Genomic DNA, 15,753 nt, shown 5'->3' on the forward strand with positions numbered 1-15,753 from the left:
TTAATCTTGGGTAGTAATGCCAGAGTGGTGGAAAAGATGATCATCTATAATCCTAAAACTAAGATAGGTTTTAGATGACCAGTGAAAATTAACTTGCATTGAAAATCTCAATTACATTGAATTACATTCAAAAATGCAATGGAAATTTGTATTGCAGGACAACATTGGAATAATCTATGTCAGATCACTAACTATCTAGGGAGGTATTGAGGGGAGGGAGAGAGGAAGAGAATTTGGATTACAAAGGTTTAGAAAGCAATAGTTAAAAAACTGTTTCTATGAATGATTGAAAAAATAAAAGGAATAAAAAGTGAGAAAAACTAAAATTAGAAAGAATAAAAAAAGAAAATCTCAACATAGAAGTTAACAGACAAAAGGAAATAGCATTAACTTTTTTCTTTAATTTAGATTGGACAAAGCTTCACCTTCAAAACAGTGTCCTCACTACATTCTTGATCAAGGTTATACTGTTGGATGTGTTTTTAAGACTGGAGACCAGAAGCTGACTTATTTACTCAAGGGAGAAGATAGAATTATTGAAAGAAAAAATGTGAGGCTTAGAAATTATTGTAAGTACCTGTTTACTTTTTTTTTTTCTCAGCTGATGAAATCTAGTGGAATCCATTTTCTCGACAGGTCCAAAGCAGGAAATGAGTTTCTCAATAAGAGCTGAACATGGTTTTGCAATAGTAGATATCAGTGCATTTGTAGTTTTTTGTTGACTTGAATACAAATAAAAGTTAAAGAGATGAGAGAAAGATGAAGCCTGGCCTTGCCTATTGATTACTTGGAAGGGTTGCAAATCTTATTTTATTTGTCTCAAAATTTTACTAGGCATTTATGATAATTCAAAATAGTTAAGACATGTGAATCTTAACTTATTTCTATTATCTTTAGGGAAAGGGAATGAACTTCTGTCTAGAGAACTTCCAGATAAGGAAATTCTCCCACTGAAGAATTATCTCTATATAGTATTAAGAGTTTAAGAATTTAAGCCTATATGTGTCAGAGGCAGATTAGAACTCAAGTCTTCATGGCTGTAAGGTTAGTTCTCTCCTTTTTATGCCCTACTGCCTCTCTATAATCTTTATCATATAAAATATTGTATTATGGGCAAGCATAGTTTAGAAGGAATTTAAAAAAATCCTAAAAGATAATACAAATTCTAAAAGACTGATTCAAGAAGGAAGGCTGGTAAGAAAATGCAGGGATTTAGTAAAGCTGGAATATTGGTCTCTAACATTTAACAAAGCATGTTTTCTCCTTCAGTAAAACCCAACTCTCCAACCAATTTGAATTTTACATGGAGAGAAGACTCAGTTACAATAAGATGTCCTGAATTATCCATTGATGGTTTATCCTATGAAATTCATTACAAAAGTACCTTTGATCAAGAATGGCAGGTAAGTTTGAAAAAAAAAAAGGATGACAGGTAAGTTCATCAAGTATATTTAACTTTTATCTGTCTATCTTAGATGAGAAATCTTACATCCAGAACAAGGCATCCTAGTTAGAGAAGTATAAAGCAACTTAGTCTCTTTAAATATTTGTCCTTTTGCTTTACCTAAATGTTTTATTAAATTTTCCCACTTTTGGTGGTTCTCATTAGTGCATGAATGTTAATCAATCAGTTAATATGTAATTGTTGAATAATTTCTGTATATTGGTGTAGATTGCTAAACCTACAGCTGATAAGACTCCAGTTTGAATTTCACCTCAGAAATTGACTAACTTTGTGATCCCAAGCAAGTCACATAAACTTTTCCCAAACTTAGTTTTCTCATCTCATAAAGATAAGAATTAATAGTGGGAGTGACCATAGCACCTACTTCTCAAGGTGATTGGGAGATCAAAAGTTAGCAAATGTAAAATTCTTTGCAAACTGTATAGCATTATATAAATACTATTGCTCTTATTGTTATTGTTATTAATAATAATATTTGACACTATGCTAAGCATTGTGAAATAGAAGTCCAAGACATAATCCCTGTTCTCAAAGAATCTGTGATTTAATTGCAGAAGAAAGATACAGAATCACAGAATTTAAGAGTTGGAAATAACATCAGTAACAGTCTAGATCAACTGATATAGGGAAAGAATTTCCATATAATATATTTATCAATTGGTTATTGTTGTGTGGAGATGCAAAGCATGGAATCCCTGCAAAGGTACAGGGATAGCCTCACTCAGAATTCCAGGGGACCCCCCTGGAGAACTTTGGGTGAGGGGGCAGTTGAGAAGGGTTTGAGTCAGTTATTTTGTGGAGGTGGAAGTGAACAGACACCTTGTTTACTTCTCCAGACTTGAGGGTTCACCTGAGGTGGCCATTGTAGCATAAGCCAGTGGTTTCTACTCATAGGGTTAGCCTGTTTGTTATTACTATTCTTCATTAATACCAATATATAATTACTTAGTGATTAGAGAGTAAAGATATTCATTAATAGCAAGAGTGCCAGTTTTAGTTAAGTGCCTTCATCCCCTCCTGTGGGGGAGGGGGAAGGGCAGCATCAACCTAACAGTTCAGGGTATCCTCTCATTATCCTAAAACCCTCATTAACCTTTTCTAGTTTTCCTTGTTATTACTTAATATAACCTTTACCTTCAAATCTGTGCCTGATAATTATTTGGGGGGAATACTCACAACTCAGTCTGGACATCTAGTTTGAATCCTGTCTGCTGCCAGTTTAAGAAGATCTTCTCTGTCCTCAACTGTTAGTTAACTAGCTTCTGTTTACTTCATCTATCAAAATCTGTGAGGAATATAAATTAAAGAAAAGGAACATCATTGGGGTTTCAGCCATAATTGAAACTTACCAGGATCTGATCTTGTCTCCATACCCAACTGAAACAGCAACTATTAGGGGGGAGGGGTTTGAGAACCAGGAGTGTTTAGCCCCTCCTTTCCTCACTGAAGCCTGTCAATCTCTGGCTTTTGACTTGAAGTTCTAATATTGGCCCTGACACATTATCTGCTTCTCCAAATTACCTGTTATTATCATCATAACACTATCCAACCTCTTAATGAAGATTTCCAAGAAGAGAGAGAACTACCACCTCTTGAAGCAGTCCATAATATTTTGGGAGGGCTCTAATTAAAACTTTCCCATAGACATCAGGCCTAAATAAGGCTTTCAATTTAGATTTATTTTTCTGAATTCTACCCTTGTATCCCTTCTCTCCCATGTTAGCCCTTCAGATACTGTGGTCATGTTCCTCTCTTGAGTCTTCTCTTTTCTAGACTAACTGCCCACAGTTCCTTCAATTTTTCCTTATATGACATGAACTTAGAGCTCTTCACCATCTTGGATGCTCTCCTCAGACACATGGTATAAGAGCAAACAATATAAGACAGAATGTAATCAAGTCAGATTCTGAAGTATAGATTATAAGGACCATAGTAGTCAAGAGGAAGGGAAGGGCACGTAAATGAGAGTGGGGGTAGTCAGGGAATCCTCCATGGAGGAAAAAAAAGACATAATGGGGATTTTTGAAGGATGGAGAAGATTTAGGTAGAGGAAGACACAGAACTGAATGTAGCACCAAGACAAGATGAATATGGGATATTCATGGAAAAATAAGATAATAAAGCTTTTTTTTCCCCTTTTCTTACTTCCTCTTTCTATTTCCCACAATTTCTTCAATATGTATCAGCCAGACTGTAAGTTGAGAGTGAAGGGAAAAATGGAGTGATGGGACATTCCCAGAATATTGTTTAAATTTTAGAATATCAATTTAATTTGTGATCTTAGTAGGACAAAGTGCCCTGTTTGTATATTACTGTGAGTATAATTGACTTCTACTCTGGTACTCATTTATTTTTCCACTGTGTCTTACCTATATTTCAAATATAGTGTTTAAGGAAAAGGCACATGCTGTTCACTCCAAAAATAAATTAAAAACACCAAGAATTTTTAAAAATGGTTATCATCAATCTAACTTTCTCTATATATCAACCAATGTATAACCACATACTTATTAAATGATTACTGTTAAATGATTGTTGGTAAGGAAAGAAGACAGGGAAGCACTAATTTAATGTGTAAATTCTTTTGTAAGATCTTATTGAAGAGTATGGTGAAAAATCTATGCAAACTATTGCCAAATAAAAGTACAAGTAATAGAGGGGAAAATATTGACGTATAAAACAAAACAGGAAACTGAACTGAGAAAAATCATACCTATGACATTTAAAGATGAAACTCTAGAGTCAATCAGTAATTCAAACAATTAACAAGCATTAAATTAACAAAAATTAAATCAATTATTCAAATAAGAACTTATTTACCATACTATGTGCCAGGACCCATGCTAAGTTCTAGACATAAAACATGAGGACAACATGTAAATAAATATGTAAATATAGAGTAAATGAAAGGTAATCTTATAGAGAAAAATCTCCTACATCTGGAAAAACCAGGAGAGGTCTATTGAAAGGTAGTATTTGAGTTGGATCTTGAGGGAGTCTATTATTGGGCCCTTATGTGGCAAGATTAGAGTAATGAGTGTTGGGTATTGATTGCCATAAGTTCAATGCCTCAGAGACAAGAAAAAATAAAACCCAATAAATGGGTATCTCTGCTTAATTAAAAGTAAACCATATTCTAGTAAATAGGAGATATTTTATTTTCCCTTAATCTATTAAAGTTTCATATTTACTTTTTGAGATATTAATAATGAAGTATGACTTAGAATCCTGAGGCTGAAGAGATCACCAGTATAGAGCCAATTTTCATTCTGGTGAATGATCTTACATTTAGGAAATTTAAAAAAATGAATTAAAGAAAGAACCTGGAATTAAAATCAGAAAACTTGGATTTGAATCTCAATTCATATGTTCTCTATCTGTCTTGCACTTGAATCATTTCCCCCTCACTGGACTTCAATTTCCTAAATTATAAAATGCAGCAGTTGGACTGATTAATAAAATCCATAGATTTAGAACTGAAAGGGAATTTAGGGATGATGACACTACTTCATCCCTTTTATTTTATGGATTAGGAAACTGAAAACACAGAGATAAAGTGACTTTTCCAAGGGTTTACTAGCATTAAGTCACATGATTTCTAAATCTTTTTAGTTCTAAATCTCTGCCTTTTTGTCTCAGTATTTCCCTCAAAGGAGTGAGAGAAGTAAAAAAAAATATTAAGGGAAGAGGCAGTCAGATGCACCTGGATAAAACACCTGGAATTAGGAAATCCTGAGTTCAAATCTGGACTCAGATACTTACTAGTTGTGTGACCTTGAGCAAGTCACTTAACCTTGCTTGGCCCAGTTTTATCATCTGTAAAATGAGCTGGAAAAGAAATGGCAAACCACTCCATTATGTTTGCCAAGAAAACCCCAAATGGGGTCATGAGGAGTCAGAAATGATTGAAATGGTTGAATAACAACAACCACTGGTGTATACAACTGCTAATGAAACTCTTTATCAATTAATAGAGATTTATAATTTATAGTATTTCTTCCTTACAATTTAAATTTCTTTATAATTTATAGCATTCATGTTTTTCCTGGGAAACAAAGAAGTTAAATGAGTTGTCCGGGATCACACAGCCAAATCATAGCACTTCACAAATAGTTATTCCATCTTTAGATACCACTTCCCCAAAACATTTTATCCTCCTGGACTTATAAGTTGTCATTCTTTCATTATATATGTAGATATCTATAAGTACACACACGCACACATATATATATATATATATACATATATACACATACATATTCACACATATGGAAGGCTTTTTTTTTGAGTTGTACTTTTGATACTAACATTCTATAACATGAATAGAAAGGGAAGAACAGAGCCAGAAAATCAAACAAAACCCTAAGAAGAATTGTTTCCCCAGTGACTGAAAATAGGGCTGAGATTAAAATGTATTGCTTTGTTTGGTACTCTTCTTCATAAAGTATATAATTAATCAATACATTTATTTGTTTCTAGCTCAACAGGAACAAAACATGTGACATTAAAATTGATGGCTTGAATTCTGAGAAGTGTTATTTCTTCCGGGGAAGAGTAACAACAAGAATGGCTCTTTATGGCAGTAAGACATACCCTAGTGATTGGTCCCCTGTAACACATTGGAGGAGGAGCAAACTGGAAGGTAATGGGGAAGTCAAGGTTATGCAGTATTTTTAAATGACTAGTTTTAAGTGGAAGTGTGATATGTCACTTTCAGTAGGTAGGGTGATCTTACCAATGTGAATCTTTATTAAATATGACTTGTTTTAGATTAATAATGTTAGTTCCTTAGCTTCTTTTCCCCCTTCATAATATGAGATGGAAAGAAAGGAATTCCTTTTATTTTCATATTCTTAGGTAGCTTTCTTTATCACATTACTTCACATCACACTGTACTGAATTTTACTAGAGGAGGCTAGCAAATATAGTGGTTATCCTACTGGACCTATGTGGGAAATGTGATGCAAGTTTTAAGACTCTGAGCAGCATTTGAAGCAGCATTAGGGTATTGCAAACTGGACAGAAGACTGCTAAAAGAGGCAAAGAACACAGAGAAAGTTTTAGGAAGGGTATTAAAGATTTAAGGAGGAAAAAGGAGTTTTTTGGGTTCAATATATTAAAAGATGGTCGCCAGAGGACTGAACTACTATCAATCCTCAATTAAGAATAATCTCAAGTCAAAATTAACTTTTATGGAAGTTCATTTATAATTAAGAAGAGAGAGAAGAAATAAGGAAATAAGAATCCAACCCAGTAGGTAATTTACTATGATCCTCTAATTAATCCAGGTAGATCTAATTAACCCTCAGTCAAGAGTCAGAGGGCCAGAGGCCCGGAGGTGAATGAAGCAAAACTTCATTCAAAGAATCTAGTAAAAGAAGTTTCTTAAGAGAAGTTCAGGAAGATCCAGTCAGTCTTTAAACTCATCATGTGGAATTCAAAGAAGATATTTAAAGCAGTCTCACCAGGGTCTCAGCATTCCAACACTCCTCCAGGAACAAGAAGAGGTCCATCACCAGACACCCTCTTCAACCAAAGACCCCTCACTCACTCAATTCCCTCTTTTTAAAGGTGTCACTTATGCATCATTTCCTGTGCCTTCCCCTATCCTGCGTGTCCAATCACAATAGACGCTTCTCATAGAACGCCTAGGGGGAGGTCAGTTGATTCTGATTTGTCACTCACTGTAGCACACGTGGGTTAGGACCTCCCAGAATTTGGAGGTGCTCTCACCTTCAGTGATTAAATCTAAAGATGGGCAGTGTAGATTTAATCTAATTATCACAAGATGAATTTCACCTATTTCCGCAGTGAGGAAATCATGTAGTATTCTGGGGCTTAGAATGATCAACATGATGCTATCTGTCAAAAGGAATGTCTAGAGAATCTCATCAGTCATATAAAAAATTCTTTCTTGCATTTGGATTCTGTAAAGAATACTTCTGATGGCATTTGAGAATATCTCTGGCAAGTATACCTCTTCCTTTTTAATGCATGATAGACATTAAGATTATTGAATAATGTTATCTGTAAGGATGGGATTTGTGCAAGGGGGATGGGACAAAAAGGAGCCAGAGAAGGAGTGGCTGACAGTTGGTGACAGTTGGTGACAGTTGAGACCAGAGGAATTCTGGGAAATTCTCGGAGGAAGAAGGGGAGGAGAGGACTTCTGATGGAGGTTCTCCAAGGAAAGAAGAGAGTTTCCGAGGAGGACATCCCCGCTCAGATCCAGTCCTGAGGGCTTCCTGAGAATCTTTCTTTGGGACACTGGAACCCTGGTTCCCTGGTCAAAGATTCCATCACATCTCATCCAGGAAGACTTCAACCAACGAGTCAGCTAAGTGTTTGGACTCCATTTTGGGAGCAATCTCTTAGTCTCCTTTACCCATTACCCAACCTTGCTGAGAGACCCTTTCCATTCTAACTTACAATTATAGAAAAGGAAAGAAACAGCGTAATAGAACAGAAATAGAAGGAGAAGGGGCGGGGAAGAAGCTTGGGAGTGAGAACACCAAAGGTTCCCTCCTGAGTCATGGACCCCATAGAAATAGAGAAGAGGGCACCCCCAAATCCCTCTGCCCTTAACCCTTTTCTCTAACCCCTGAAATGTGAATAATAAAAGCCATTCATTAGTCAGATAGTGTTCCAGAGTGCCTGGGAGAAAATGAGGGGGAGGGGAACCACAGCTTAGTCTGGCTGTCTTCATCTTGGAGCCAGACCACCTGCTGTGAAGTTGACTGACCTTGGGGGAGGCTTGTGTGAACCCCGCCCTCATTCAGAATCGGATTGGGGTACCACATACCTCCTACTATAGGGAAGCCTCGCCCCCAACTCCTGTGGGGTGGCACAACCATCCAGGTCACCCAGTTTTGGGGTGACACCCCCTAGAAGTCTCTCAGAGTATGTTCGGCCCCAGGAGAGAGCTGGAAGAGAGTCTCACCAACATAGACTCTCTCTCCTATCTAGCATAACATCGGTAACTGGCTCTCTTTATTGTCACATATCTTTATGTTTGCTTCTATCAAGGAATCTTATATCATCTTAAGGTATAATAATCTTAATAATATCTAGCACTTATATAGCACTTTAAGGATTGTTACCAAGTCAAGTACATTATTCTCGGAATGAACTCACTTGGCTGAGTTTCACTCTAAACTTTGTTTCAGTCATTTTACTCTTTTATGGCTCCCTGGCCTTTATTACTTTTTGCTGTTTATGAGAAGAGAATGCCTGTTAAATCCCACCTTCTCTCTGTGTTATATTTTAAGCTGAAGTAACATCCTAAAATTGGGTAATCATTGTCTGTTGTGGTTTCTCATTTGTTAGGGAGATCAAGTGTTTACTGGCTAAGATGTTTTCTGGTTTCTTTTGCCTCTGCATTATGACAGTTGCTTTACACTGATCAATTCTATTGGAATTGTTAGTAATGAAAATGCAAGTCTTTTCCTTTCTCCTTTCCCCTTTTTTAGTTTTAAGAAATTTTTAAAGAAGAAAGATAAAAACTCTTACACTTGGTCACAGTATCTTTGTCTCATGTTTACTTTTTCATCAATTTTGATTTTTTTAACTTTTCTTCTAATTAGTTGATGGTCTGACAGAATGAAGATGGTTGATTGATTCCTACATTGGTAATGAGCCTCATTCTTTACTTTGTATCCTCAGTGTTTAGTAAAATGTCTTGCACAAAATAAATTCTTAATAAATACTTGTTGCTTGAATGATTGTTAAGGTGCTGTCAAATTTGGGTTTTTTTTGTGTGTGTTATTGTTGTTATTGTTTGGTGCTTACCATTATCTTGTGTCTTCTGATTCTCTTATTTTAAAATGTGTCCATGATAATTCAGGTGTAAAACTGCTGAGTAGTCAATAAGCCTTTGGTCTCTCTAATTTTGTCATCCCAAACTATTTTGCAACAGATTTTTGTCATCAATGTTATGCCTACATTTATTTTGAAGCATACATTACCTATGTATCTATGTACCTACCTACATACATACCTACCTACCAATCTACCAACGAATCTATCTCTGTGTATCTATCTACCATCTATCTATCTATCTATCTATCTATCTATCTATCTATCTATCTATCTATCTATCTATCTTAATCTAATCTATCTAATGACCTGAAGGATTTTTTATTTTGGAGTTTTTCACAGAACTTCTCTATCTCTTTGTCTTCTGCAACAAATGCTGGCACATACAATTATTTTCATGATGATCTTTCTCCTTATGACCATCATTAGCCTTGTATAGGGAGATGACCAAGGAAACCATGAAATATTTTTCTAGTTGCTTTTGGGGATCTAATGAAGCCAGTTGTCTCAATTAATTTATTTTTCCCTTCCTGGAGAGTCTGGGACCCATCCTTTATTTATCTCTAAATTCCTTTTCTAATATCATAGATTTAGAAGCTAATGGGACTTCAGAGGCATCTAATATGGCCTCCTCATATTATAGCTAAGGAGAGACCAAGCAGTTTTAGTGACTTGCCTAAGGTCACATGGGTAGTAAACATCAGAGGTGGGTGCTCAGACCCTAGAATCAGTGCTCTTTCTACTGTACCACATAGACTTCTCATTTATTTTATACTGAGAACATCCTTATTGGTATGTTTTAGTATTTTTTAGTAGCATATCAACACATAAGTCAATGGAAATTAATCTAATGTTTGAGTATCAGAAGTTAAACTCATACTATGAATGGCCAAAAAAAATTCGCTGATTTTTAACCTCTGAAATAGTCACTTTAAAAGTTTTCTTTAGTTTCATGTATTGTTATGGCTAAAAGTTCATCTCAGAGTGGCCAACATCATCAACAGGCCTCTATGTGCTTAGTCTGTCACTATGACCGTATTTGAAGTCTTCTCATAGATTGGAATCCATGTCTTGCAGTTCTGTGATGTGGCCATCTTGATCCTTGGATCATCGCCATATTTTCTGGAGGCTTCAGGGTAGGAACTTTTGGGGATTAAATGTCTAGTAGTCACTTTACAATTCTTTGAAGTTTGAATTTAATTGAATTTTTCCTTTCATTCCCAATTATATATTCTAGGTACTAATATCATGCTCTTCCACATCTTTTTCCATGTTAGTGTTAGTTTAAGTTCCAAAAGTCTCAGTTCCATCCTCTATAAAATGGAGGAAACTATACCTTGTCTTCATCTAGGACTGCTGTAAAAGTCAAATGAAGACATGTGTACTAAATTGCTTTCTAAACTAAACTAAAAAGAGATATACAAATGTAAGGTGGCACTATGCAAAGAGTGCTGAACCTAGAATCAGAAAGAATGGAACCCTAAGGCATTTCTTAGTTATCATTCACTTAATCTCTCTGTCTCAGTTTATTTGTAAAGAATTGTTATGAGCTCCTGGGTTGAAATCTGGCCTCAAATATTTCCTAGCTATGTGATCCTGGGCAGGTCATTTGACTCCATTTGCTTAGTCCTTACTCCTTACCATAGTATCAATTCTAAGATAGATGGTAAGGGTTTAAATATTTTTTGTGAGAAACAGATGAGACAACATGTAAAGAGTTATGCCAACCAAAAAGCAATCTATAAAGAGTTGCTATTATTGCTATCATTATCAAGCCAATGTGTCAGTCCAAGGCTCCATGCCTGAGAAATATCTTGAAGGAACTATGACTGAACAGGACCCCACGAAAGGTTATTGAATCACTCTAAACCCCCAATATGCTAAAAGCTTCTCCTACAGAGAGCCTCCCAAAGAGTGTCTCTTTGACTGACTGTTCGCTTTGTGCTTGGTAGTATTAGTTTATGGACTGATTATCTGGTAGCTTTTGACATCTCTCTCTGAATGGAAAGGTTACACAATTTAAATCTGAGGATTAGATAATGACCTGTAATTTTCATTATATATATTTTTCTTCCTAGGATGATGATGATGATGATTATTTATCAAAATCTAATTAAGACTTTTTAGAATTTCTTAAAGGAAAAAATTGGAATTTAACAGGAAATTTTCATCAATAACTGTTCTGTTTTCTTACAGATTCATGTTCTAATAATGCAGTTGAAAAACTCTCCCCAAAATATATCTACCTAATTACTAGTCTGGTTATCCTCCTAGCAATATTCCTTCTCTTTTTGTTTTTGAGGAAATCAGCAAGGTAAGCATGAACTAGATTGCTTTCAAGAGATCAATATGTCATGGAAATTTAAAAATATATAGCTAGGAGGACAGACAGCTAGGTGGTTCAGTGAATTGAGTACCAGGCCTAGAGATGGGAGGTCCTGGGTTCAAATTTTCCCTCACTTCCTAGCTGGGTGACCCTGGACAAGTCACTGAATCCCATACAGCTCTTCTACCTTGGAACAAATACACAGTATTGATTCCAAGATGGAAGGTAAGGGTTCTTTTTTTTTTTTCTTTTTAAATCCATAGATATTCTTATGTAAGCTCTTTGATGGCACCCTCCAGGTTTAGCTCTCTTAGTAATCCATTGCAGTACCTTGTATGCAGAAGGCTCATAATACATGCTTGTTGAACAAATGGCGAAGAAAGCAAATTCTTTTTTTAAGCAGGCTAATTTTATTCTATTTTTAAAAGATATGTTATTTTCCCAATTACATGAAATAACAATTTTCAACATATGTTTACAGAAATTATAAAATCTAAATTATCTCCCTCCCTCCCTTCCCTACCATTTCTCAGACATGGTAAGCAATTTGATATTTGTTATCCATGTATTATCATACAAAACATACTTCCTAATTGATCACTGTTATAAAAATACTCATATAAAACCAAAACCCCAAAATAAAAACACAAATAAACTAATATGAAAGTATGCTTTGATTTGCATTCAGACTCCAACAGTTCTTTCTCTGGAAATGGATAGCTTTGCTATAAGTCCTTTGCTGTAAGTCCTTTGCTATAAGTCCTTCAGTATTGTCCTGGAGCATTGTATTGTTGAGAGTAGCTAAGTCTTTCATAGTTGATCATCATACAGTATTGTTGTTACTGTGTACAATGATCTCTTGATTCTACTTATTTCACTTTGCTTTAGATCATATAAGTCTTTCTAAAATTCTATAAATCATCCTGCACATTTCTTATAGCACAATGGTATTCCATTACTATCAAATACTACAATTTATTCAGTCATTCCCCAACTAATAGACATCCCCTCAATTTCTAATTCTTTGACACTGCATTTCTCCAATCAAGAGTAATTTGGAACATTTTTATATGATTATTGGTAGCTTTGATTTTTTTCATCTGAAGATTGCTTGTTCATGTCCTCTTAACTTTTGCCAGTTGAGGAATAACAATTTGACTTAATTCTCTATATATCTGAGAAATTAGACCTTTATCGGAGAAGTTTGCTATAAAAAATTTCCCCACTTTGCCGTCCTCCTTGTGATCTTGTTTATTTTGGTTTTGTTTGCACAAAACCTTTTAAATTTAATATAATCAAAATTATTTTTTTTATATCTTGTAATGTTCTGTCTCTTATTTGGTCATAAATTCTTCCCTTCTCCATATATCTGATAGTTAGACTACTCTATGTTCCCCTAATTTATTCATGGTATCACATATATTTTATGTCTAATATGCTCATTTTGGCCTTATCTTGGTATAGGATGTAAGATATTGTTCTATACCTAGTTTCTGTTATAATGTTTTCTAGTTTTTCCAGAAGATTTTGTCAAAAAGTGAGTTCTTATCCCAAAAGCTGATGTCTTTGGGTTTATCAAACACTGGACTGCTAAGATAATTTATCTCTATAGGTTGTATAACTAATCTATTCCATTGATCCACCATTCTGTTTCTGAGAAAGCAAATTCTCAAGTAAGCAAGAATTCTATGATCATTTTAATGATTACCCACCCACTTCACCAAAGGAAATAAAGCATTTCTGAGCTAGAATAAAAGGGTAGGCAAGTACAATGAGGGGAAATAATCTAGCATATAGGAATTCAAACTCATTCCAACATATGCCATATATTAATTTTGAAAGACTGAGAGACTCATAAATTAAACGGGCATTTTAAAAATTACTGTAAAATGTTGTTGACTTTAAGATTTTAGGAGTAATAATTCATATTTATAGAGTACTTTAAGGAGACAAAGAACACTTAGTGTTTATTATCTTAGAGCTTTGCAAGTGAGAGGCAGGTAGTAAAAGCGTTATTAATCTCCATTTTATAGATGAAGAAACTGAAGGCAGAACATTTCTGATATGTCATTTGTATTCTAAAATCAGATTTATGCAGATGGTTGAAACATACTTATTGAAGTTAAATTGAAACAATTTTCCAAAAAGGCTTTATCAGGAGTTCAAGTGGTATTTTTGGATTTCTTAAGACATTTATACTTAAGTTGTACATTTTTCCTAAAACAGAATAAGTCTTATCATACTCAACTTATATTTTACGAATGCCATGTTGAAGACATTTAAAAATGTTTCATACAAAACCTTTAATCATCAACTCTTTCCCATTGTACATAAACTGATTTCGAGTCTAAGTGCCAGAAAAGTTAGGCTGACAATAGAGAGATGAACTGATTATATACAGTTTCTTGAACCACAGTGGAATTGTCTATCTTCAAATGACTTTATAGTTATAAATTGACTGGGCACATTGCATTGAATTCTTTCAAAGGGGCCCATTTCAATTTTGTCTTTCATAGGAGAGGAGCTCAAACTGAAGCAATCAATATCAGTCTCTCTTTCAAAGGAAATGAAGTAATCTGATAAGCATATTAAGAGCACGAAGACAAGACAATCTCTTCAATCTAGATGACTGTTTGGTATTTTAATATAGAACAGATCTAGTCCACAAAGAAAAAACCCTCTAGATGGAAAAAATACACTTACTCTTATTCAGGGGAATCCCTTGCTCAAAGTATAGTCAATTATGTCAAAAATTATTACTAAATTAGTAATATCAGTGTTCTTAAGATGCTTCTAAAACACAAAATGTAGCTAGGTGGTACAGTGGATAGAGTACTGGTCCTGGCCATCTTCCTAAGTTGAAATCTGGTCTCAGACATTCACTAGCTAGGTAACCCCTGGACAAGTCACTTAACCCTGCTTGCCCTAGTTCTTCATCTGTATAATGATCTGGAGAAGAAAATGGCAAACCACTCTAGCATCTTTCCCAAGAAAACCCCAAATGGGGTCATGAAGAGTCAGATACAAGTGAAAAGACTGAACAACAACCAAAAGACACAAGAAATACAGTTTTCTTTAGATTATTTCTAAAGTGTTCAGTGCCCCAAATTTTATCATAAAGACTAAGCTGTAAAGGACAAAAAATGACAATATTAAGTTAATACTTGAGGGCCCTAAGATAGCAAGTACTTACCTTGATGGGTTCAGTTCACTAATGCCAACTATATCCATTAATACAGAAAGAATCAGGAGATTCGATTGTTGATGCACTGTCAGTAATCTCTGAAAGATTATGAAGTATGAAAATAGCTATTAAAGGGATTCTTAATGAACATCTACAATTGGAAATGGTGATCTCAAAAATTCAATGTAGTCTTATAGAGAATAAGTTATGACAGGGGACAGCTAGCTGGCTCAGTGGATTGAGAGCTAGGCTTAGGGACTGTAATATCATTTCTGCTATGCAAAATGGAGAGCGGAATGATTGACATTTGGCAGTTTGGAACTTAGAATCAACCAAGCCTGGCATGAGCCAGCAAGGGCAAAAGTCAGTTGCTGGCAGACTATTAAGAGCAGAATTTTGGACCAAAAGTTCTCTCAATTTGGAGAAGGGATTTTGGTGGGAGGTTTAGTTGGGATTTGGGTAGGCCAAATGATATTACAGGATGGGAGATCCTAGGTTAAAATCTGGCCTCACACACTTTCTAGCAGTATGACCCTGGGCAAAACCCTTAACTCCCATTACTTAACCATTGCTGCTCTTCTTCCTTGTAACCAAGACACAGTATTGATTCTAAGATGGAAGGTAAGTGTTGAGAAAAAAAAATCATAAATAGACTAAGCTTAATTTTTTTGACAAATATATATTAAACTGGTATGTGAAGCAGAGAGAATAAATTTAGTTTTATTCAGTTTGACAAACCATTTGATAAATTCTTTTGTGTTACTCTTGTGGAAAAGATGGAAGGAAGTGAGCTACATGATGGTAATATTACATGGATTCACAACTGACTGAATATCTGGCCCCAAAGAATCCTTCTTTCTTTCCTTCTTTCCTTCTTTCCTTCTTTCCTTCTTTCCTTCCTTCCTTCCTTCCTTCCTTCCTTCCTTCCTTCCTTCCTTCCTTCCTTCCTTCCTTCCTTCCTTT

At 35.1% G+C, this 15,753-nt stretch overlaps 1 protein-coding gene across 1 annotated transcript in view; it reads left to right on the forward strand.

The window, feature by feature from the left end:
• CRLF2 (cytokine receptor like factor 2) overlaps positions 1-15,753 on the forward strand; it is a 40,941-nt gene that overhangs the window by 20,892 nt on the left and 4,296 nt on the right. Inside the window, exons 3-6 of the mRNA XM_044666995.1 lie at positions 409-569; positions 1,270-1,403; positions 5,945-6,107; positions 11,477-11,594. Of these exons, the coding sequence (XP_044522930.1) occupies positions 409-569; positions 1,270-1,403; positions 5,945-6,107; positions 11,477-11,594 (576 nt within the window). The remainder of the gene's footprint in view (positions 1-408; positions 570-1,269; positions 1,404-5,944; positions 6,108-11,476; positions 11,595-15,753) is intronic.

Source organism: Gracilinanus agilis, chromosome 3 (genome assembly GCF_016433145.1).
Source record: "Gracilinanus agilis isolate LMUSP501 chromosome 3, AgileGrace, whole genome shotgun sequence".
Lineage (NCBI taxonomy): Eukaryota > Metazoa > Chordata > Mammalia > Didelphimorphia > Didelphidae > Gracilinanus > Gracilinanus agilis.